The 25,142-nt window shown below is 45.0% G+C and overlaps 1 protein-coding gene across 3 annotated transcripts in view; it reads right to left on the reverse strand.

Moving 5' to 3' along the window:
• Window positions 1–25,142, reverse strand: part of TMEM108 (transmembrane protein 108) — a 169,332-nt gene that overhangs the window by 13,069 nt on the left and 131,121 nt on the right. Inside the window, exon 1 of one of the 3 annotated variants that reach the window (XM_054815888.1) lies at window positions 5,211–5,327. The exons of the other annotated variants lie outside the window; for them this stretch is intronic. Coding sequence (XP_054671863.1) covers window positions 5,211–5,223 — 13 coding nt within the window. The 5' untranslated portion in view covers window positions 5,224–5,327. Of the gene's footprint in view, window positions 1–5,210; window positions 5,328–25,142 lie in introns of those variants that run through there. 3 annotated transcript variants of the gene reach the window in all.

Raw genomic sequence — 25,142 nt, forward strand, 5'->3', positions numbered from 1 at the left:
CCCGGGACGCAGGGCTAATACACCGTGAGTTAGCGTGACCTGCAGGGACCACATCAATCACACGTCACCATTTCCATATGTTGAAGCTGTCGAGTGTAATGTGGATCTCTGCCCACTAGGAAGCACGCGGAATAAATCCATTTTGCACAGTCCACTGAGCATCATCAGATGGCACCATTAGCGCTGTGCTAGTGTGAATTTCAACCAGCGGTGTCAAGGTGAAAAATGTTGTCACAAGTCTTAACAAATCAGGGAGATGAGTTTGTCAGAGCTGCAGGACTCCAAACTGGGTAATGATCACCTTCCAGCCAAGACTGTGGAGTACCCTCCTGCCCCCTTCTCCACCCTTCCTGGGCCTGCCAGCTTTCTCCGTTAGCGTTGTTATGCCATTTAGTTCTACCCTACTTGGGAATATCTGTTATGGGCACCAGCAAAGAAGGAAGACAGGGACTTGGGGAAATGAAAGAAGATCTCCGTCTAGGTGTCCACTTGGCCGTAGGGCTCCGTTACACGCTGGGCAGATGCAAATGCCGTGAAGTGTGTTTATTCTGAATCCTGTGCATCATTCACACCCATTCACAAGCAGTGCAATACACGTGGCAAAAACTCACCAAAGGAGCAGTACCTGTTCCTCTTACCCAGCTAAATGCTCGACTTTGATCACTGACCGTCAGTTCTGGGCCAGAACAGCGCAGAGCTCTGCAATCGACAAAATTCACCTCGTCTTGTCCCCAGCAGCCTCCTGTTACTCCACAGAGTATCCAGAAGATGAAAACACTGGCTGGATAATGTAGTGAGAGGCAATTACAAGCAATACACTTCCCACTGCCTGATGCCGAAATTATCTCTTTTTTTAATTATTATTTCTGAAATAATTATCTCTGCCAAATAAACCATCGTCTGGGATACTGCTTCCCAGTTCCTAGCCAGCCGCAGACAATACGCTCTTAGCAGAGCACCTATTCAAAGAAAAAAACATATTCTGTACACTGAGATGCAACCAGGAGAGCGGATCGTGCTACACTCGTGGAGCATCGCTCTTGGAAATGAAAGGCAGGAGTTATCTTCACATTTTTGGCAGCACTTATTCTGAGGTCAAGGTCAAAGCAGATATTCTAGTGTCCATATGGCTAATATTTCATGCCAAGACAAGTTGCTGCCACAGAACAAATTCAAAGAGGAATGGATGCCGATTTACGTTGGATTTCGTGTGTGGAGATAATGTTTCAGAAAACGTTAGGCCTGCTGTTCTGAGCACGCAAGATAAAGTGCATTGGCAGATCTTATGAGATACTAGATTATAATGATTGCAATGCCTGCTAAAATTTTTGGATGTTCTTTGCGTAGCTACTTTCTCTCACACCTCACGCACAGAAAAACATCTCTATTGGGTTAATGTGTTTCTCCAGGGTATTCCTTGAGGAATAAAGATATTGTCAGCTTTTCTGCATATTGTGCCCTGGGGCTAGAAACCCTGATCTTTGGCTAAAAACCTACCTAATATCCATCTCCACTTCTTGAAATACTGATAAATCAGAAGCTTGCTGCTATAAAGATTTATAACCTCTCTGGGGCAGTCTGTTGCGGTAGCAGGTCACCACACATCAGGCACGGGGAGCCAGATACGTTTAGCTAGTACCTTTAGGTGGCTTGTAAAGTACGAATAATTATTTAAAGGAAATACTACGTCAGAAGTAATATATCTGACAATAAACAATAACCCCCGTGACATTTGGCTGTCTCAGGCTGCGGCAGTCAGGTTTTGCTCATCTGCTAGACTCCCTTTAACAGCCTCTGCAGAGCCACCATGGCCCCGTAAGCTACAGCTTCTTAGGAGGTTTTTTTACTGCTTGAATGGACCACAGTAATTCCTTCAGTGACAACCAGAGCTAATCTATCCGCTAACTACTGAACAAAAGTATTCAACTTAGTAGATCATTGTAAAAATAGCCAGTGCTGTATATGTAGGGAGAACCAGCTGATAATAAGGACTTCACAGTGGGCTTTGCTGGCCCTTTTAAGTAGAATTAATTGGCTTTATAATTGATCAACAGCCAACTGGAAAGCATAAGTAAAGCCAGAATCAGTGTTTTCAGATGCTCTGCATCATCACCTAAGCATGCTGGATTTGCTGGTGACCTGATTGCCCAGAGCTCCCACTTACTTTTCTATCACTTGAGGATCTGCAACGTCTTACAAAGTGGGACTCTTATTGAGGTCCCTGATATTAGACTGCCCTGTTTGGCAACTTGGGTTTCAGCCGAGGAAAATGATATTCTGAATTTCTCTACAAAGGCGCAGGAGGCATTTATCACAGAAATGGACTTAACCAATCCCTTAAAATTTCTTCCCTTCCCAACTTCTGTCTCTGCTTCACAAACGCACCTGCACTGAGAAAAGGGCCACGGTGGTACGACACCAATGGTCCCCTGGTGCCTCAGTTTACCCTCAATCAGACTACCACTGAAAGGAAACCTTCTGGTTGCTATCAAGTTGTCATGGCCAAAGTTCTGATATCCCAGGTGAGATGGTACACAGCAAATGCTCTTGGTCAGTTCAAAGTGCAGTCCTGCAGCTCTTTGCCAAAATCCTTTAGTTTTGGCTGCCCAAGACTCTTAGGACTGATCTTACCTAGAGTGTGAACCCTTTGGGGTAAGGACTGGCAGTCCTTAGTATCTGCTGGCATGATGGTAATACAGGCTGATGTAAGCACATTATAGCAAACAATAATAAATTATATTTTCAAAGGTCAGTTCACTAAGTTTTTTTCATAAGGGGCCATTTCTAAGGTATAGGAGCTCATGCTCAGAAGGGGTCAAATTGGTTTGGCTTTTAAATGCTGTGTGTCAAATTCCCACTTTTGGAGTCTAATTTTATGACTACATTAAAACCATTCAACCCTAATGGAAGGCTGAGTGACCTGACATCTCTGTGGTGTGAACTGTGTCATCCTGTGGTCTTGCATAGTGCACCAAGAAGGGAATATTAAGTACAAAATGAATTAACTCAAGGATGAAGAACAGCAGAGTGACAGCAGAGTGGACACAGGGTGCCGATGTGCATTTAGCCATAAAAACTCCTTCCTGACAACATGGTGCAATTGTTCATAAAAACTCCTTCCTGACAACATGGTGCAATTGTTCATAAAAGCTCCTTCCTGACAACATGGTGCAATTGTTCAAATCTCAACAGGATCTCCCTGCAGGGCTTTCTCCCATCGTATACTCACATGAGGACTCCAGAAATGGTGTGTACAGTTATGCACGTGAAGAAAATGAAAGAGTTCATTTACAGCAACATTTCAAAAGACTGTGGTTGATGTCATCAGCGAGTCTCAGAAAAGTTGGGCGGTTAGGAATATTTTGCTTTCCCAGACTATGAGATCTGCAGGGTCCTACCATTTGGGAACTTCCTCACGAGCCTTTTATTTGCATGCAGGAGGCAGAACTGCCTCCCTCCAAACCAGAAAAACGAAGCGATTCGGGCCCCAGCAGCTTTCTTTGACTGTTTTATCTCAGGACCTCGGGACCCCCCGCTAGGAGCCAGGGTCCTGGCAGAGGACGACATTGAAAGGCTTCATTTAGGAGTTAATGCCGCCCGGTGCCGCACGGGACGCCTCATGGGCACTTCAGGAACAGCCTTTTTGCATGACACGGCAGAGCAGGCATGTGGCTGTCGAGTCAGCTCAGGCGTTCAGCCTCCCCGGGGCACCTCCTTTAAACAACACAAACTTAGGTAACTTCTGATCTAAAGCCTGTGGAAAGGTTCCCAATGACTTGAGCGGGCTTTGGACCAAGTCCTAATTGCCAGTGATCCAGTGGAAACTTTTGAGCTGCGCATTCACATTTTCTATAGCAAATGACTATGCACAACGAGCTCAGTCTGGCGTTTGACCCTTTCTGGCCTCTGCTACCTCGGACCTTGCAGCGAGACAAACAGAGCCACCCTGAGCAGCACTTGGCAAACATTTTTGCTGTAGGGAGTCAGGAAGAGCTTTTTTGTGCAGAGACCTACTGCTGGACTCGTTATTTCAGACTGCTGTAGGCAAGGGAAGCAAAGGGAACCATCCAACAAAGGACCCATTATCTACAGAGCCGGGGCTGGGGTGCACGTGGGCACCGTAGGGATGCTGAAGCTTCTCCGTGCTTCTAACAGTCTTGAATTACCAATAGTGAGAGAAGGTTGTGCAAAACCTGTTCAAAGCAACAGCAACGTTATTGTTGTAATGGAAGCTTTCCTCACAACACTATTAACTTCTCATGTGTCTCTCAGCAAACCCAAAATGTTACCGGGAGCAAAATGAATCTTTAATAGACAGAAACCGTGCAGAAAGTACGTCTTATTGTTTTCATTATGGTCATTTTCCTTGTAATCTGTCAAAGCAATATGATTTTCCCTCACAATAAAGCAGTCTTTGTACAAACAAAGAGTTAAGCAAATTTCATCTCCATGATTGGTGGCAGAACTGAGGGAAGAAAAAGTAGGTTACTCTGCATAGAAAATTTCTCTTCCCTGCATGTCTATCAGTGGCTGTCATGCCAGAACTCCCAGATGCTAACTTACAAGTTATTGTCTGTTTTCCCTTGTAAGTATTAGACAGGGTGATCAATCCCAACTTCAAAACACAAGGTATTTGGTAAAACGCAGAGAACGAGACACACAGAGTAACGGCTCTATTTGCAGTAACATAAACCAGCATCAGCAGAAGCTCTGGAAATCACATGTACAAACACAAATTAAGCAGTACTTGCTGACACTCCCTGTGCAACAACAGTAAGGGTAGCTACAGCTTTCATGTGGCAAGAATGTCCCGGTCCTTTACCAATATAAAACCACTGCAGAACACCATTATTGCCTCTAAGATGCACTTCCCTCACAGACTTTGAGAGAGTGAGTCTGTAAATCAAAACTCATTTCTGGTCCTCCGGTGTTTTAAACAATGGGCGATACAAACAGGACGGTGTCGTGTAGTTACAGAGCAGGCAGCTCCCGGTTCTTTCTCACGCTGCACTGGAGACTCACAGATACTATGGGAGTAGGTGCTTTAGCAGTGCTTCAGATCCCCTATTCAGCTAAATATATACAGACATCCGAGCTGTTGAACCTTGTGAAAAGGCTTACCGACAATCTAGGACAACAGTAATTACTGAGAGGAGGGTAATAAAAAGAAAGAGCCTGACTCTAGCTGCTTGTTCAAGGTAATCACTTACCTGAAAATATCATTTGGACTTGTCAGCAGACATCCTCACCTGCTCACATCACACAGATTTGGAAGCTTCATCCTTCAGCAGAAAAAGGAAAAATACATCTTCTCCCTAACGAGGCAGCTGCACGCAGGAGTTGCTGTTATTGTTGGAACTGGTTTGGAGGAATGAGGACAGAGACAGCCCAGGCAGGCGTGTCTTGCAGGGCTGTGCAGCAAGAGGGCTTGCTCCTTTATGGAGTACCTTTGCAACTGCAAGGCAAGATTACTTACTAAGCCAGTCCCCCTCTCCGCCAGCAGATCGAAGGGCTGCTTGGTATTCCAGCTTGCTTTCCCATCAAGTCCAGATACAGTTTGTCTGACATGGGTCTATTCAGATGCCAGAGGATTGCTGGCAGTTCTCGTTTTCTGGGAACAAAACAGCAACAAGCACCCCAGCTGCACGTCCTTGTGAGGCTGTTCAGTCCCTATTTCAAGGCAGAGTGCCCTCCTTCCAGCGCAGCGTTTAGCTTTTTGTGTGTGGATGGATTTTACAGAACTACCTCCTGCTTCTGTACCTCCACCAGGCTTTCCACTTCATTCAATTATCTCTAATGATATTAATATTCCTGTCAGAGGAAAATATGGGGAATGAAGTAGTGATCCGCTTCTCTCCTTCTCCTCCCTTGGCATCAAAATGCATATTCTGTATTTTATTTCTTCACTCCTCAGTGGTGAACGGGCAATTTCTACTTTGTAACCATAAAGAAGTCCATAGATCCTGTGATTCTTAAAACCATAATTCTGCCTTCCTTCTTCCTTTTTTTCTTTTCCTCGCTCTTTCCCTCTGGCATAGCAGGGTGTCTGGAAGAACACAGTGCCCAAAGAGCACAGAAATGTGCCCTGTGCAGCAAATTACCAGTCCCTCAAAAGGCAAGGGGAGATGTTAAGAGAGCAACAAGTTGGGGGCTTCTTGAGAGCAGCATAGGAAATCCCCAGGAGTCAGAGTCAGTCTTTGATTCAGAGTCCCTGTCGTATCCGGAGGTGCTGCAACAGCCCGAGCAGTTTGTTACATGGGCTTCTCCCAAAATTCACTCCTAATATTTTGCTAGAGAGAAAAGCCACTTCTTTCTCCTCTTTTATCATACCAGGTGAGAAGATCTTCCTTTTTCAGGCCTTGGATACAAGCACGTTGCAGCCAGACTTCTGGTTTGATGCCATGGCCAAATCGGAAAGGAATGATGCTGTGACGATAGGTTTGAGATTTGGCAGCACTGGCAGCCACGGTGCCTCCAACAGTGACCCCAGTGCTGATTTTTGGGGACTGAAGTCCCTATCAGGAAGGCTAGGCAGGTGCATATGTTATATCACAGGTATATTTTACCTGTAGTTACACAAATTGTTTTCACAGCCATGATCATTTCATGGAGGGCATGGAAAGACAGAGTACAAATAATAATCTTAGATCTGCTTTGCATTTTTGTGCTCTCGTGCTGATGCTCCTTTTCTCCCTGCCATTTGTGCAGTTCACTTTTCACCCTTACTGTTTCCAGTGTGAAGGTTTTTCTAAATAAAGATATTGAGTGCATTATGAAAAAAAATTGGTCCTTACAAATATCAGCTTGTTTAGCAGTTTCTAGAACTCAGGGCTGATTAAGAGCTTGCTGCTGAAACAATGATTTAGCACGAAGCTGCAGCTGGCGTAACAAGAGAACTACGCCATGTATTTTAACCTTTGCTGGAGGATTTGCCACATCTGTAAGTAGTAACTCATCACAGATTTCTTCCCTGTGTGCAGGCATGGGTGGAAACATATGGCTCAAAATTGCAGAGACCATAGTTTGGAATTTCAGATGAAAAGTCTTCGTAAGGGCAGAGGCTCTGTACATTCCCTTGTTCAAAAACATACGGAACAAACCAAAATTAATTTTAAAAGCACATGAGTGTTCCTTGGTCTGACAACTCCCCCCTCACACAAAGCTTGTCCAGCCCCAGCTTTGCAAATGCGCATCCCTTCCTTTCCAGCCTTTACTTGGCAGCAGTTTTTGTTGGCAGGATGCTGTTGCCAAGGGAGACAGAAAGGATGTGCAGCTGGCTTTTCTTTCACCTGCACTTAGTGCTGCTGATCCTATTTATGTTACTGCAGAACCTTTGGCTTCTAAGAGACCTACCATCAATGTCACCGGACCTTTTGAAGAGTTTTGACAATGACACAAATAGCTGTGGCCTCTGATGGAAAGCTTAAAATAGGATCTTGCCAAAGAGAGGATGTAGTTGGTGTCACAGATGCTGACTCAAGCAAGGGTATCCATTTCACAAGCAGCATTAAGAAGGGGGAAAGGAGGATTCAAAGCCAACCTAAAAAGGTTTCTGCCAACCCCCCAAAACAGTGAGTAACTTCAGATATGTAAAAGTTACATGCCTAGTCTAAGGTAGCCGTGGCTCTGGCAGGCAATTCACCCCATCCACAGGTTGACTAGTACCCCAGAGAGGCTCCTCTCTTGCCGTTAGCAAAAGAGGTCACATAGAGGACGATGAGCTTTAACTAGATGTCCAGCTTTCAGGTGATGAAAATTAGTGATATGAATCCCACCTCGTAGCCTTCTATCTATTTAGATGACATTATCATAAATGACACTGTACAACAAAGGGATAAATAAAAGTGATGTTCGAAAAGGTGAAATGTAGTGTCTGTATTGCAATACTTTCCAGGAGAGGAGTTCCACTGCTTTGGACATTCAGAACCCGTTTCTACTGAACACCAGACAACCAGCCTTAGAGAGCAACACTTCATTGGCATGAAGAGTGGACTAGAGCAGGGCCTGGCAGCCTTTCCATGGTAATGCATTACGAAGCATTTTTCTTTCCTGTATTAGAGGGTAAGTGGGCAAGCACTAATTCAGCTGAAGCTAGGAGCTGCTGCCTCTCAAAGAAACAGCACGCTACCGATCAGCTGCGCCTGACCCCTGCAAGGCAAGACGTCTGGCGCCTGCTGAACTGGAAAGCATCAGATAGCATGAGGAAGAAGGAGCCACTTCTTCATGCATGAGCCTTTTTCCAAAAAAATCACAGATCCTTGACCTGCCGCACTCCTTTCAAAATCCTCCCACTTGCGGTTGGAGGTAACCAAGTCAGAGGCTTTTGATTCCAGCATCAGATGATATGTCTTTTCCAAACCTAATTTCTTCAGGACTAAGCCTCCAGCTCTTAGTAATTTACACCGACTTACCTATCAATCAAGGATGCTTATTCAAGACTCAGGATACTCTTTACAGCATAGTAATTTGTAGCTTGTCTTTTCTAAGGAAACATTTATAGGAACAGGCTGTCTATCCCTCTGTCTGTCCTTCCCAGTAACTTCTGATCCATGGCCCATTTCAAATATTGTAACGCACTGTATGACAACTGGCAAGGAGGCAGAGCAGAGCACTCTGCTCGTGGATCCCTCTGCTTTGACGATGCAGATCTTTTTTTTCCCTACTTGCAAAAGCTGTGCTTATAGTCTCCAGCTGCAGGTACAGAAATGTTGATACTGCAGCCAGAAGGGATGTTATAGTTACGCATAGGCTGACTAACTTCTTCAAACCCTGAAGGTATTTCAGTCATCTCATCTGTTCACTGAAAGTAATTTGGATGATTTATTACTTATGCCTCCCTCAAACACATTATTACCTCCAAGTGCCTGGTTATCCTTGTGCTTGATCTCAAATGAGAGCTTGTAATGAGGAGCTTGCACTGATTTGTTATGTGAGCAGGTAACACACTATAAGAAATTAACTATTATATTTACCTGCAGGAAAGCTTTACTCTGATTTTTGACCATTTTCCAGTTTAAGGAAAAGGGATACAGTGCCTCAGAGTGAGTAAATGACTTGCTAAGGGGCTTGTGCAGTTGTACACTGTCTCAGTTTGTCATCGGGCAAGTGAGAACCAAATCAGGTCAGGATCAAGGGAGTCGGCGTTTCCAGTATGGGGGACTGGCTACTGGTTTTGGGGCAAAAAGGGTCAGATTTGAATGGGAATAATTCCCCCGTGGACTTGGGCTACAAAAGGTAGTGAGAGTTTCCATGTCCAGATTCTCTCCTGTGAGCACAGCCCGAGGATGTAAGGTTACACATAAATCAGCCAGAAAGGCTGCAACGTGCTGCTCTTATTATCTGCTGGATTACACAGGGCTCGCAAAGCCTCTGGAGTGGATGCGAGGGTGCTACGGAAAGAGGGGAGCAGTTACTTTTCATGTCTGTTCATCCTTCCTACGAACCGGGAACAGCTTGCTTTTGGCTTTTGGAACTAAAGGTTGTATTGCTGGTTTTGAGTTGCACCTGGCACAGTTACAGCTGGTTTGAGTTGCACCTGGCTTCAGCTGAGGCTGATTTCAGAATAACCTGGCTGTTCCCCATGGCCCAGCTCCACTGAGCCACGCGGGTGCTCTATGAGCTGCTCTGCAAGGTCTGCTCACGGCCCGAGGGGGTCAGTGAAGCCCCTCCACAGCTTGCAATGCATGGAGGTGCATGCCTGAAACTCAAGAATGTCAGGGGTGCGTGGTCCATTAGGACATACAAAGATAAAAGGGAAAGATCAAATTCCCTTCTTGAAAACATCAGCTGCTCGCTGCAGAGATGAAGAAAGGGGTTTTTGCTCCATTAGGTGAATTGCAAGATTGCACAAGTATTGAGATATGGATTTTTTTTGCCATCCTTTGAAGCTGGGTATTGGTCTGGAAGGAATGATGGTCCAACTTGGTGTAGTAAATTGTATGTTCTTATGAGTAAGGTCACAGCAGTAGCCAGATATAATTTCTGCTAATGAGAGCAGGACTCTGCTGCTTATATTTCACTCAGTGTTATTGCTCCTGAATTAGATTCAAGAGCTGGAGATATGCAGATTCATACACAAAGAACATAAGGGTGTGATGGCATGGTGATACAGCGTACTTGATTAGTCAGGGGATTAGGAATTCAAGTGGAAATACATATGAAGTTAGGAAGAGCATCTCACTTTATAGAAATATGCTCCATCAACTCTGCAGTTCGTTCATTTCTGCAATTCATATTTCCTATTCAGCACAAATGCAGTTACACAACAAAGTACAATGTTTCACCTTTTTGTGCGGATTGGTCTCTTTTTACATGCACATTTTCATTTTTTGTAAAAATATTCCTCTACCAATAGCTGTGTGCTACTTCTGAATGTTATTTTGAACATGTACTGGTCTTGTCTTTCCATAGGAACACATCGCATATCTGAAACATCATTTACATTCAACGGTTCAAGTGTTCATAGTGGACTCAGGTCGTTAGAGTTTCATCCTGCCTTAAGCATGACAGGCTGGCACTGCCATGTGCACGTCTTTGCACCATTAACATAGAATCACTGTTTGGAATAATAGTAATAATAATAATGAGCATAAGCATAACCTCTATCACAGCATTATTTGCACAGCGCTTTACAAGTAAGATATTTTATTTATCTCTCCTTTCTGGTTAAACCTGCCTCTATTTATATTCAGGAGAGAATCTACTTCACCCATTCCTGAAATGTCATCACCTCCACACTTAATTTTATTTTGGAAGGAAATTGGTCTGACAACCCTAACAACTTCTGATTATTCACAGAACAGCCCTTGTGAAGAGATTAAACGTACTAGCTTTCCCATGTTGCCCTGTCAGCACACAGCCCTTCGGGATCTTCTCTTGATGTGAAAGTGAGTTCAGCCTCAGTGTTCATTCATCCTTGACTTCTGCTTCGTTAATACCGGTTATGTTGTTGGTGATATGACGTGGACATCTTATCTCTCCCTTTCCCTCTCTAGCAACTACACTGGGAGCCTCATTTGACTTCAGTCAGGCTATTACATAGTTCCCAAAGCGTGGTACTTACTCTTCAGCTACTGCTGATGGGGGCTGGAGCCAGCAGGCAAACCGGAGAGCTGCTCTTCTCCTACCCTTCCCCTGCACCGCCTCCTCTCCGGGAGCACAGCGGCTGGTGCAATGCTGCGCAGCAACCCTGGATGGCTACCGAGAGCACCACGTGCACCACCGCTGAACATCCAGCCTGGGTGACCCGTGCTGAGAAAGCACGGCAGGAGCCAAGTCCTGAGGTGCTTGTCCTAATGCCTTGCTGTGCGATGTGTCTCTAGCCCTGTGATCTCACTGCTCTGCTCTTGAAGGCTATTGATTTTTTTTTTTTTTTCTGATAGAAGTGTAGAAATGCCAGCCATGTAACTGGAACATTCGATTTTTTGGTAGTTTCAGCGCCTGCCTCAGTGGTAGCACCTGGCTTCGCTGCACTGCCCTTAATACGTGTGATTGCTTGGGTCCCAGGGAGGGCTTGAGATTTCCTCATGCATCGGCAACAAACCTCAAACACAGCTGCGGGTTGTTTCCTCAGAAACAACGCAAGTGCAAACGTACCCAGTGGTGCATTTGGAAAGACAAATTCATCTCTGAAATAGCTAATAGCATGTTTTTACTGCTTACACTGCTCTGATCCAGGCTTTCCTTGGTCTGGACTTAATTTATTAATATACAAACATAACCTTGAAACTAGGGCACAGCAGAGTTAATGCCAAACGAAGAACTTTCTGTTCCAGCACTTTGAATGAACTACAATTAAACATCACTCTGGGTCCTCAACAGACGGACGCTGGAAGAGCTGCGTGACAGTCAGATGTTACATTCCCATGAAATGCAATGATAATACTGACATAAGTGTCTTGTTGTCACACTTTTGCCTTATTACCTTTTCCCTTTCCTCCTTTTCTCTTTTTAAGCATTCTCAGCTGTCATTGTACCCGAGCAGTAAAATTATTCCCACAGTAAAGTGCAATATCGGAAAGCAATTCTGTTTGGAGACAGAGCACTAAGTGTGGCATATCAGCGTTAAAGCTGCAGGAGAACATAGACTTTGCATTAACATTAACTACCATGCTTAAGAGAATATATTAGCAACAGCCTCGGAAAAGGTCAGGACACCGAGAGGAAGGAATATCAAGGAGCATTAGATGAAGGACATAATTTCAAGATGAAGTGCTGAGTTTCAGCCCCATTCAATATGAGTTGAAAGGACTGGATGGAAATAAATAACACAAGGCTTGCTTGAGGGACCCATTCCATGACCATTGATAGCAGTGTCAGGAAAAGTCCACTGGGACATGTGGTGGCTTCTGCTGCACCAGTGTAAATCCAGGAAAACTCCTCTTGCAGTTAGTAAGATTATTCAGCGCACAAATGACTCTGAGAGGAGAACATAGGAAACACTAAAAGGACCAGTGGAAGTAAAACATGGTTGGGAGCTGAAGACGAATGACTAAATGAGAAGTAAGAAATAATCTGAAGATTAATGGCAATTAAGAACCGGAAGGAGTAGTCAAAGGAGCGTAGAGGCTCATCTTTTGTTCTCTTCTAATCTGGGTGCTGGGTGGGCCACCTGAAGCCATCATGACAGCTCAGCACAGCCGCTGCTTGGTGCTTAATTCTTCCCTTTACCTGGTTTGGTGGAAATTAGTGTTTCAGTCAAATAGGAGATTTAAGTAAAACTCAAGTACTTGCATAGCAAACATGTGGAAAAGAACAGTAACTCCTATCTAGTAGCTAAAACCAAGTTATCTGGCATGAACCAAGGTTAGTGGCTGAAACGCCTAAGATAACAAGAAACCCACCTAAGGTTGTATTTTGATGCAGTCACAATCTGACTTCTGGTTTTGGGCGCTGCCTCAGCAAGGCACTGGAGCAAGAGCCGCTTCCATCTGACGTTGGTGGCATCACCCACGTGCCAGAAGCATCACACATGATCAACAGTTTACTGAACCGGGACCAGGGTGGGAGCAGGCAGATAAAGCAGAGGGAGCAGCAAAATCAACCTGCACTTCCGCTGTTACAGGCCGAAACCACAGAAGATTTTTGAGGGGACGTACAGCATGCAGCTCTTTATGCAGATACGTTACTCTCCCATTCCGCCGTGCTTATTTAGTGTATATTTATTCAAAAGTGTCCCTGCTGGGAGCTGCTCCTGCATGCTCATTCACTGTCAATTACATTGCCAGAAACACAGAAGCACCTACAGCAATGTTTCTATTGCATTACAACTACTTCCTTAAGATGACCTTGGGTCCGAGATATTTATTAAAAGAGAAATAAGACAAAAAGAGGAAAGAATGACGCAGCAACAGTTTGTAAAAATTTGTTTGTGATGGTGGTGTGATTTGAGCTTGCAAATTACATGCAAGCACTTTGTACTTGCTATGGCAATATAAAGCATCTCTTAGTGCTCCGTGTCAACTCCTGCCTCTGTCTAAATTAATGCTTCCAATTAGTCCTGTTTTACTGCGCATCCATCACAGGAGATTCACTGTTAGGGCTTTGAACAATACAAATCCATATACTGGTAATTATGAAAAAATACATTTAGCAAGACACAAATGTTTCATATTTATCAGCAGTGCCTTGGGCGCTTTACAGGTTTTTTTTCTGACACATTTTTAATTTCTACAGTCAGAGTCATCTTTGAGTCTAGTAACTAACTGACTTCAAAGGCTGTATAACTCTTCGCACTGGGCTCAGGCTTGGCTACTTCATTTTTTCAGCATGTTTCTTGAAAAATCACCTAGCTAACATGCATGTGTCCAAGTTAGTAACTGATCTTCCAAGCTATGTGGCACACGCCATGCAGGGGGAAAAAAAATCCAGACTCATTCCTTGAAATTACATCATATTACCTAACTTATTCAATGGTGTTTCCAAACTTTCTCTTCTTTTTAATATGTAAAATCATTGGCATGTGTTAAAAATTTATGTGGAATAGCTTAGAAAGGACTGAAAAGATGGTAAAAGGCAAGAATGTACTTAAGGCACCGACCAAAATTATGGTTCCCTAATAAGCCTGTGGTTTTAAGAGACACATAACTGTCACAGTAATTATTTAACTGGGCTAAAACTTTTCAGGTTTGGAGTCAGTCCAGATGTGGTATTTCCAGAAGACAGGAGGAAAAGGAGCAATGTAAGGCTCAGCCCTGACCTGAAGCAAAGAAAGCGCTCGTCGTCTGCTCGCGCACTGGGGTCTCAGGGCAGCTGGATGCAAACGCCGTTCAGCCGCTGGAGCGCCTGCTGTTGGCGGAGCACGACTAGAAAGTGGACGTGATGACAACAATTCTTTTGAGTTATTTTAAAAATTATCCCTGAGAACAAAAGAAATAATTATTTTTTAAAATGAAAGATGATGTGGAATTGTTGGAAAGCAAAACAAGTGACGCCAAGCTTTAATCGGAGCAGATGATCTTCACTGATTCTTTATTGACCAGTCACGTACGGAGTGGCTCTGGAGGCACAGGGAGAGCACAATCTCCCTCAACAAGACCCTTCTGATGTAAGAGACTATCCACATAGCACCGAGTTATCTTAACAGCTCTATCTTGCTGTCTATATAGACCTCGATGCGAGTGTTGGACAGGGATGGGGATGAAGGGGAACGGGTGAAGCCGGAAAGCTCTGCCTCTTGGTTTCTGAAAGGGCTGCAAGAGAGACGTGCCCAAGGGCAGGCTGAGTCACTTTGCAGAGAGCTGCTCTGCTTGTTGCTGCTTGAAAAGGAAACAGTTTAAACCTTGCTCCTTTTGTGGCTCCAGAACAACAACAGTCCAGTGAGAAAGAGCGGGCACCACAAGCTCTGGGGCCAGGTACCGGATGCACAGACCATCACTGTTTTCCTGCTTGCTGCCATGCAGCCCGTATGGGGGCCGGGGGGAAAAATCACGGGGAAATCTTAGCAGGGATGAAAACAGAAGGTTGCTGGAGAAATTATTCTTTAAAATCCTTTAAGTTTTAGTGAAGATTCAGGTATTTTTCTACTTGTCCTGTGTGATTCCATAGAGGCTTTTAAAGTCTACAGGGCATTAACTTTTCCACAGAAGATGGAGGTAAAGAGCCAATGGATCACAGCTTTCCAGCCAGATGGATGGATGAATGGATGGATGGATGGATGGATGAGGTTAATTTGGCTTTTCCTGTAGCAGGATTTGTGGGATGAGCGGGCCCTTCAGTTTTGATTCCTGCCCCAAGCAACACACACGCTTGACCATCTTGTAGGCACTTTAGAGCAACGGACCAGACCTTCAGCTCATATAATTTGTCTGTCTCTACTGAAACCCAGAAAGTGCTGCCAACTCGGAGCCCTCCTGAGGCTGGCGCTGTACCTGGAAAGCTGCAAGGCCAAGCGCACTCTATTTTTTCACAACACACGTGAAGCCAGCAGAGAGCAACCCCTCCAAAGCTCCAGCGTCATCACGGTTGCACAGTTCATTAACAGGATCATGTCAACGAGTGCTTCTCCCTGCACCACCCTCCTGAGACAGCGCTGTTGAGCTACTAGCCTTAAACAAACGCGCTGATTGCAAGGGGGAGGAGGAAAAGGAGGACAGAAGGGGATGGGAGAAACAGAATAATATTTTTAGATGGTAGGACAAAATAACCAATTGTAATTTCTGTTTAAAAAAAATGAATCACCCATTCATTCATTCATTCATTCACAGGCATGAATATGATCAAACTCACCCTCCACAGAATAAAAGTTGCTGATGGCAGTTATGCAAATCCATTCCTAGCAGACGCCTGGTGGTGTACATTTACATGTCTTTCCGTGATGTGTGTATGATTATGCCGAAGAGTCTTCTTGTCGAAAGATGAAATCTCTGGACTGACAAGCTATCCCTTCTGTGTTCCCAAAGGCACAGGTATGCTACAGCAGCAGTTGTGGGGGAATAAGGCTGGGTATATCAGTGTTATTTCTAATTAACATATATATTTCATGTTTATTTTTTGTTCATCATTTTAATTATAAACAGACTAGAAAAAAATGCAATCTTGTATAGTTTAGGTCTAGGCTTCTCTTCCAGTAAACACATCCAGGTCTTTCATTTGTCGGAAGTTAGAAAAAACTACTGACACAGACTGCCCAAGAAAGACTGTACCATGGATCAGATGGAGCATGCTGAGGTAGTCTGAACTATCCACACAGCGTGGTCTCCACTGGGACAGGAGATATAAATCCAGACTTGTGGGGCTCCTTGTTAGTCTCTATTACAAACCCTGGGCAAAATCATCTCATATGGAGGCATCATCTTGACATATGGCAAAATCTCCTACCACGTGTGCATGGTATACAGCTTATGAAGGCAAAACCCATTTAAAAAGGATGCCCGATCATGCAAAGTGAAGCCACAATCGCATTTGCTGAACTCTAAATGTATGTAACAATGACTGAAGCTCAGCTCAGGCATAAGGATTGAGTGTGCTGACTCGAGTTCACAAGAGGTAAAGTCATCTTGAACTGGGTGGATGAGAACCCTGGTTGACATGTTGACTTCAGCTGGACCTGGAGGGCCTTGCTGAGGCACGTGGCTGTCAGACCAAGCAGAGAATTGCGTCAAGAGATGTCAGGGGATGGCTGGGCCATTTGGTGAGGCTTCTTGTGATGTTTTAGGAGTAGGAAGACTCAACTTCATAACTGCTGTTCATCTGCAGTTTGCCTGATACAGCACGTGACAATCCGATAACAGGCAGGGACTGGAAAAATCCGCTTTCTGTAACTACGCTATGGGTTTAAGGGGTTTTAACATGTCCGCTTCCTTTAACCATTTACAGCTTATAGTGATTTTTCTTGGGTCAAACATCTTATTTGAAGATGAAGGGGCAGATTTGGTGGAATTTTATGTGGAATTTATGTGGAATTTCACACAAGGGCTCAGCTTGACAGAAACAACAAAATTCACCCAATGAAAAACCCAAGCCTGGTTCAAACTCGCTCAATGGATTTACGTGTCCGATCCCTCAACAGTTTGATGAGATGTAATCTATACTTGTGTTCTGGTTTTCTAAAAAAATGAAAGTTTGTCTCTCTCTACTGTCACCAACATGTCAAGTTGAAGACAAAAATGGACACTTAAATGGCAGCACTAACTCTTTAACTACCACTCCCTGGAATGGGGAAGATATTAGAGAGACGCCTGAAGATAGCAGGCTCAGAGCACTGCTGGAAGGAAGGAAGGAATGGAAGAAGGAAGGACAAAGGAGATGCCCTAAGACAGGCAGCAGGGAGAAAGACAGAGGAAGGAAAAAGGGGAACAGAGAAAAATAGGAATGGAAAATGGCAGAGTATGCATACTTTCTTACCGAGCGATACTGGATACCAGAAGTATGTCCAGAATAAATAATGTTATCTGCAAAGTTTAATTGCTATACATGGCCAAATCCTATTTCTGATCATTGCAGGAACCTCCCATTGACATGGCTGAGGTCTTTACGCTGTGCTGAATGCACGTTATTTACACTTCAGCCCATGGACTGGCATCAGAGCTGGAACTGGGCCTTCGTGAAGAATAAATCTGACATTCCTCCTTTCGACTTCAGTTGAACATTCTAGGAAAAACAAATTTCTTCATAAATATGTACAAAATGTGCCAAGATGAGTTCTGCCCTTGGACTGGCATTTCAGTGCGGCTGCGCTGCTGTATTTCAAAGCAAAATTTGGCCTTCGACTCCAATTGCTCCCAACTCTAGAAATATTGAATTGATTTTCTTCAGACATGAACTGTTTTCTCCTTCATCACCCAGGTCTATAAAACAAGCTGAGTTCAAATTTCCTAGCGTCAGCTGTTCTTGAGTTATGAGGTCAGAGAAGCTGCAACCGGAACAAATAGGAATAGCTGGTTTCTCTTTACGCCCACATATCATAACAACAGCCAGGCTGATTTTGCTGAGAGTTCTCGAAATATTCACCTTTAGGCAGAGGCCAAGCCTGAAAAGACACTGCCACTCCCTGAGGAACTTTTTTTTGAGAAAATTAGGAACGAGTGGAAAATGGGGGTAAGCCTGGAAACAGAAATCCTTCTGAAGCCGTAACAGTGGTTTGTTTCCACAGGAGTAATTAGCAATTCCCACGCCTCCATCATAAATTAACTTTGTAAGAGCCTACATGCTCCTGAGTGGGACTGTGGCTTTCTTTTTCCTAGAAGAGACATTTTTGCTCTTAGCGTCAGATAATCATAGGCTGTTTAGGGTAATTTTTAATCTGTTTCTTATGTCTGGCAGACAGGAACCCTGCCACGATGACTATCGGGAACGTCTGCAAGACTTCACCCAGATCCTTGCTCACCGCCTGGTTTGGCAGCCCCATCCTTCAAGTTCAGCCTCACAGTCCAGATCGCAGCCAGAACCGTGCGAACCACGTTGCTGCTCACAAAGCCTGCCCAGGGGTTTTATCATCATCTGATATATTTATGGCTTTCACATTGAGACACGTCGATCAGATGAGGGGCCCTCACTGTGTTAGGTATTGCAGGGACAGCGTAATCATCCTTCCTTTCTCCGACAAACACTTGCACTCATGCTTGTCTTTCACAGCTTTGATAAGAACAAAATAGATTTTTAAAAGTTTGAGCCACTGGAAGCAAAAGCCCCAACTCCAACTGCTCATAATGGAGGGTTCAAGGAGCAATTTGAGTTTGGTGCTTAAAAACCAACTTTCTTTGTTGCATATAAGATACACAGACTGTCAAGAAAAGCTGTTTTAGTACTAGTTGTCCCTTCTTTGCTAAAAATTATTTGCACTTGAAAACCTTCTGACCAGCCTAAGTGCATGCACATCCTTAGCCAAAGGCAGTGGTTATGAAACATCACGTAACTACCCCGTTTCACATGTCATTCCCTGGGACAGGGAATCTCTAGTACAGCATGCAGACACCGAGGACGTCGCATGGGGCCACCATGTGAAAACATGTTATTACTCAGTTGTCACGCTGTCACACGCTGCAACCACTCACTGCTCTAGTGAGCCATGAATGACTTGTTTTGCTCCTGATCGAGCTCTCCTGGCAAATATAGAAATACTAAGACAGAAATGCCCATATCTAGATCATCAGAAAGAGGGGATGCTGAGATGCCGAAACACATTTTTTATGGTGATCAAGAGCAAGCGCTGTGGGCAGAAGACAGCGGTTTCTCAAGGACCCAGGTGCCTGCTCTGCCATTTTTGCTTCATGCTTCTAAGACAAAGAGCTTGCATAGTCCTCCTGTGCCATCAGGATTCTCTGTCAGGTTCAATCTCACCCTGATGCTCTAATGATGATCAGGACATAACAAGATGCAAGGGGGAGCAGGATCTGCCTTTCCATGAGGCACCTGCGATGCACTGAAGCCACAGGGGTTACAGAAGCAGAGCCGAGGGCAGATTTGGACCCATTATTTTTTGGCTGTTTTGAGAAATCAAGTGTAATAGTGAAGCTGTTCCTCTTTAGAAATGGGTTACAGGGTATGCATATTTATGGGGCTTTGCTCCCCCAGGCACATGCATGCAACTCCCATTTAGCTAATGTGGCTGACATGGGAATGCTGAGAGGTGGAGAGACAAATTAATAGGAGGTTTACCGCTCAGACTTCCAGTGAACATACAGCACTCTTATTTAAAAGTAATAGAATAATGGTATTTATAAAGCATCTGCAACCCAGCATTCAGGAAAACAGGAGAATTTGATTAGAAAAACATTTCAAACCCTGAAAATAATGATATAATGCAATAGTAGTAGCAGCGATTTTAAAAAAAAAAAAGCAGCTACAGTCTTGCTCAGGGACATAGGGGAGAGGGGATGAGGAAGCTTGCTCTTTTTTTTTTTTAATTAAGAAAAGTGGGAAAAGAAGATAAGATAGATTTTAGGGAGGAGCAGAAGAGACAGGCAGTCAGCAGGGCTGTGGATATATCCCAGTAGAAAATACACAGGATTTTGTTGTACTGCATGTGAAACAAGTTACGTTTAGTGGGCAGGTGACCCTGTGTTTCTCCCTGCCTTTCCAATGGGCAGGTGATTTATTACAGGCTCAACTGCCTGGGATGTGCGTGTGGAGTAGCTCTATGTCCTGGCCAGGACTCAGCAATCCTGGAGTGTGGTCTTGCTGTCCATACTGCAAAAATAAGAGTACAGGAATGACGTCTGCACTGTAGGGAGTACTGACGCATCACTCAGGGTTAATTTGTTTTATGGATCCACTTCCTGGACATGTGGTTAATGAGTCCAGAAACTATAAACACCAAGCCTCCAGCATGCCCTGTTGCATCGATAGGCAAGTGACTGTGAAGAGCTAGGCTTGGACATCATGCGGACGTTTCTGGTTTTCTTCTAAAGGAACCTCAGAGGCTGCATGCAGAGGAACATCAGGGAACACAAGGAAAGCCACCCAAGCCTTGACATCAGACGTGCTGCCCTGCCTGCCCCTGCCTTTCCAGGACTTCCCAAAGAAACCTTCTCGTGAAGCTGCAGAAGGGCTGCCTGCAACTCCTGGGAGCACAGGGACGGAGCCTACCTCCCTACTACATATACTGGTTTATTTCTATCTATCTAGATATAAACATAAACAAACATAAGCAGTATAATATATATACACCAGTATAAGATACTAGTTGATACAATAGTTCAAAACATTCGGTGCCAAATTTCCCTGTTGCTTTGCACAGCCAGACATCCTCCAGTTGATTCAATATATTTTGATTAAAATATCTGGTGGAGAGAGAAGTACACAGCCAGCATCTTTCTGCAGCTGCCCTCACACACAGGCATGACAGCAGCCAAAGACGTGAGGGCGCAGCAGCACGGCAAACCAACCTCCCTCAGGTTTCTGTTCTATTTCTGCTCTGCTAAAGGGTAGGAGCCCCAGCTGACTACCTTGCTACTGAGTGATAGCTGGGATGGAAATTAAATAGATGGAACATTTGCCTGCATGTACAGAGGGGGGCAAATAGGAAGGGAGGGGGAAACAGTTGATACGTAGCAGTCACTGCAGAGCAGTAAATATTAGCATTAATTTTGCTCATCACAACTGCACATTCATTATAGCTTTCCACGTACCAAATCCGTTAGTCTGTATGTGCTAAGCCAGTGGCTTGCCATAGCAAGCAGCAAATAATGAATGATGTATTACCTCGCTTATAATGGATTGGTTATTTCAACCATACTTGCCTTGATGTGATGAAATAAATGACAGCAATTTTGCTAATACATGGGTTTTCTGCTCTCCCCTTCCTTTAAAATAGGGCAGAAAGGTGTCCTTTAACATTTAAAGTCATGGAAGAACACAATATGTATGATGGTAAGTGACTATAATGTAGTATGCCATAAACTGTAAGTACCGTCTGGTTTGAAAGGAAGCTGATGTGAGGAAAAAAGAAGGTATTTTACACACGATAGAGGTAATAAATCTAGAGTTTGCTGGAGGATTTAGATCCAACTGGAAATAAATCCATTGCAAATATTTTTGAAGTATTGCATAGCTACATTAAGAAAAGACTCTGCCACTGAGCTGAAAGTGTTTCTGGTTCAGCTGGTGATATTATAGCTTTGCCAGTCAAATACTGATCATATCAATCAGTTTTCTATTTCAGACTGATGATGGGAAATGTACAGCATGAGCAATGTGTTGCATGAGAAACTATGTTACTATATTCTCCATTAAAATACAACACCTGATTCAATAGCAAAGAATTGCTCGTTAATGTTGTCCATTCGATAAAAAAGAAATTGGACGGCATGAGTGCATCAGGGTCCTCTTCCTTCCCCATGCTCTGCTTGCCTTGCTCATGAGGCCAAGCTGTGACCAAGAAATCAGAAAAAGCTGCCGGGAGCAAGTTTCCATGAACCTAAGCCCAGTACCGGCACGCGGCATCCGAGAGCCCTTACCCCAAGGAGCTCAGAGCACCACCACTAAATTCAGCCTGCGCAAACCAGGAGAAGCGGCTGGAGACTCCTGCAGAGCGGTCCCTCCGTGCCAGCAGAAAATGCAGAGGAAAAGGACGTTGGTGACGCCTCCATGATCAGGTTATCTTGGGGAAGGAAACTGCCAGGCAGGAGGAAAGCAGAGGTCATTTCAGAGCTGGGAATACTGGCGAATTCTTAGGATAACATGGATGGCCCCACGTTAAAAAAAGATTCAGGTTTGTTCAAGGCAAGATGCAAAGATTCAGGGTCTGATCCCGAGGCCACTGCCATCAGTGGAAGGATTGCCACCAATCTAAAGTGGCTTTAGATAAAACCCTTAGTTTGACTCTCATTTTGTACAAGCACCTGGGCCCTACTCTGTCCCCACAGAATGGCAGCGGCCCCGCACTGCTCTAATCCTTGGCAAGAGGATGAAATCGTGCTGGGAACTCAAATAACTCCCATGGCATGAGGACTGCTCTGCCCTTCAGTAGGGCTGGATGCTAAGCCAGCTGTTAAATGCTGCCTGCAGCCAGCTGTGCTTTCTCCAGCTGTTGCAGCTCATCTTCCCTCTGAGAAGAGGCACCACCTCTTGGTGATATGGCAGTTTCCCCTTCTTTTTGCTGGCTTGGACATGGAAGCCCCTGCCACCCCAAGGCTTCTTGATTCTCATTGAGTTATTAATTTTCCAGCACTCCCGTTGCTTATTGGGGTTCTCAGTCCTCAATGTTTTATCAGACCCAGCAGACTGGATCCCACAGTGGTGGTAGTCGCTCCTGATGTTTATCATCACTAGTATTACTGTTTTTCACCACAGATTTTTTTTTTTTTCCCCTGATGAATGCTGACTAGTCTCTTTGCCTTCTGCCACTTTGCTTAAGTCACACTTGCCCTCAGAGAAAAACATGGCAGCATCATGAACAGAAACGGAAAGCTCTGTCATATGGAGAGACCAGGATGCAACGTGATTATCATATTAACCAACTCACTGCCCTTTGGATGCTTGGCCCACATCCAGCAAAGTGACATCAATGCAGTGCTCTGGGCACATGCTGCAAGTCGTCAGATTCTACCGAAATGTCAGAGTCCTGGATGCTGCGGGGATCTCAGGGGCTGATCAGCAAAGTGCTGCACGTCTCTGTGCCTGGCTGGATCCACGCTCCCTCGGCAATACTGCATGGGGGCAGCAGCGCTGCTCACCCACCCTCTTGGAAAGCCACTGAAATCATCACAGAATCCTTTGGTGGCAAGCAGGCCAAGGGATACCATTAATAATTTTCTACAGCAAACATTAGGTGCAATAAGCCAAAATATTAAATGGACATCTGGCCTCGCCTTGCTACTAGAGAGCCTTTTCTTGTGGGATTTCTTTAAGACCTTCTACTGAAATTCAAATATTTCAAGGAGCCTTGTGTGCTTTGACTTGGGTAAATCAAGGACTGAATTTGCAGCTGTACAGACACTGGAGACCAAGCAGCCCTTGCTCCCAGCAGGGGCCCGGGGCCTGTACGCTGATGAAATTCTGGCACCCGTCTGTCTACAAACCACTGAGACGTGACCACCCGCGATGGGAAAATGCAGAGACTGAACCCCCTCTCCCAGCACTGGGCTGCCAGTTATACCCCTTTCCCAGTGCTGTCGCATACGAGCCGTGCCACAGCCCGAGCCCAGGCACCGTGTGGCAAATCTAGAGCCAGAACTTTACTTTCAGTGACTTCCTCAGACCTGGTAGCAGTACAGCCACAACCACAGTCTTGCCCTTTTAGCAAATGAAGGTTCATTTCCTACCCGGTCTATCTTTTGTCTTCTCCCTAATCCATCAGTGAAGTTAGAAAGCTGAATTTCCATGGCAACAGACTGTGAGGTCAGAGAGAAAGTATTAGGCAGGATCAAGCATCTGAGGTGGAATTGGGAAAGGGAAAGAACAAAATTACTTTAAAAAAATTAACAGTCATAGCGGAGGGAATAACAAAAAAAAAAACCAAAACAGGTCAGATAATCCGCTCCCGGTGTGAAGACTCCTTTTGGTTTCTGACAAAGCCAGTGCCGGCAAAAACACCCTTTCATACATGCAGAACCCCACTTTGTCTCCTTGCTTCCTTTGAAGTCAACAGCAACTCTAACAGGAGCAAAATGTGGTCGTCCCAGGAACTGCAGGGGAATTCCCAGCCATCAGGAAAATTTCCCAGTATCTGCCTCTTCTTGCTTAATGAGAGCCCACTGCATGTTATCACAAGCCTCTCGTGAAAGAACATCCCCACCTCCACAGATGGTGTGACACTGAGATTTTAAAACATTTTTTTCTAAACAGAGAACATGCTGACGCATTTTTCCTTTAATCATCTTCTCAAAGGTGTAGTGACCACAGCCTAAAGCCATGTTTAATTAGCAATCGTTTGCTCCCTGGGGTATCCCTAAACCAGGCTCCCACCTCACGACCAGGTGCTCCCAGAGGACCGGCTGCCAGTGCCGCCAGCATCCGCCTCGCGTGCCCCATGGAGGCAGTGGGGTTAGCGGGGTGAGCCCTGCATGGCCCAAAGATGGATGGCATGACTTCAGCAAGGTCGAGAGATAGGCGAGTGAGGTGGGAATACAGATTTCCCCCCAGTGACACTGCCGGCCCTTTGGGGTTAGACAAATTGTCACACAGGAGGCTGTGTTTTTGCAGGAAGGCTGGCAGTTTTCTCATATTTTTAATAGGGTCTCCTGCTGTGCCTGAGATGCGGTTGCCCGCCGTTGCATCGCAGCTGTCACACAACTCTGGTGCTGACAGGCTGGAGCCCTGTCGCAAAGCCAGTGCCCTGCCCTCCCTTTAAGCAACTCCATATATTGCATGTCCACGTTTGTTACCACGTTCCCTTTCCAGGTGGTGATCTAGGATCTACAGTTCTTCAGAGAAATCCAATTGAGGACGTTGCACGAGCCCCTCTTCAGATGAAAGCCGCCAATTCATTAAGCTACAGGCTTGCTGCCTACACCCAAGGAGCAAAGCGCACGTTCCCACCCCGCCCCCCCAGCAATGCTCCCTCCCCTCCTTCCCGTGCGTTCGGCACGAGCTGCACATCAGAGGAGACAAGAGGCTTTGGGGTCTCTGGGTTCCCCACAGGGGATTTTTCTCCCTTATTCAGGAAAAATAGATGAGGCAGCCAGTATCAGACCCTGAAAACATTCCGGTGACGTTTGGAGGGGAGGCAGGCAGATGTGAAGAGAAACCTCCAGTGCCTATCT

Source organism: Grus americana, chromosome 2 (genome assembly GCF_028858705.1).
Source record: "Grus americana isolate bGruAme1 chromosome 2, bGruAme1.mat, whole genome shotgun sequence".
Lineage (NCBI taxonomy): Eukaryota > Metazoa > Chordata > Aves > Gruiformes > Gruidae > Grus > Grus americana.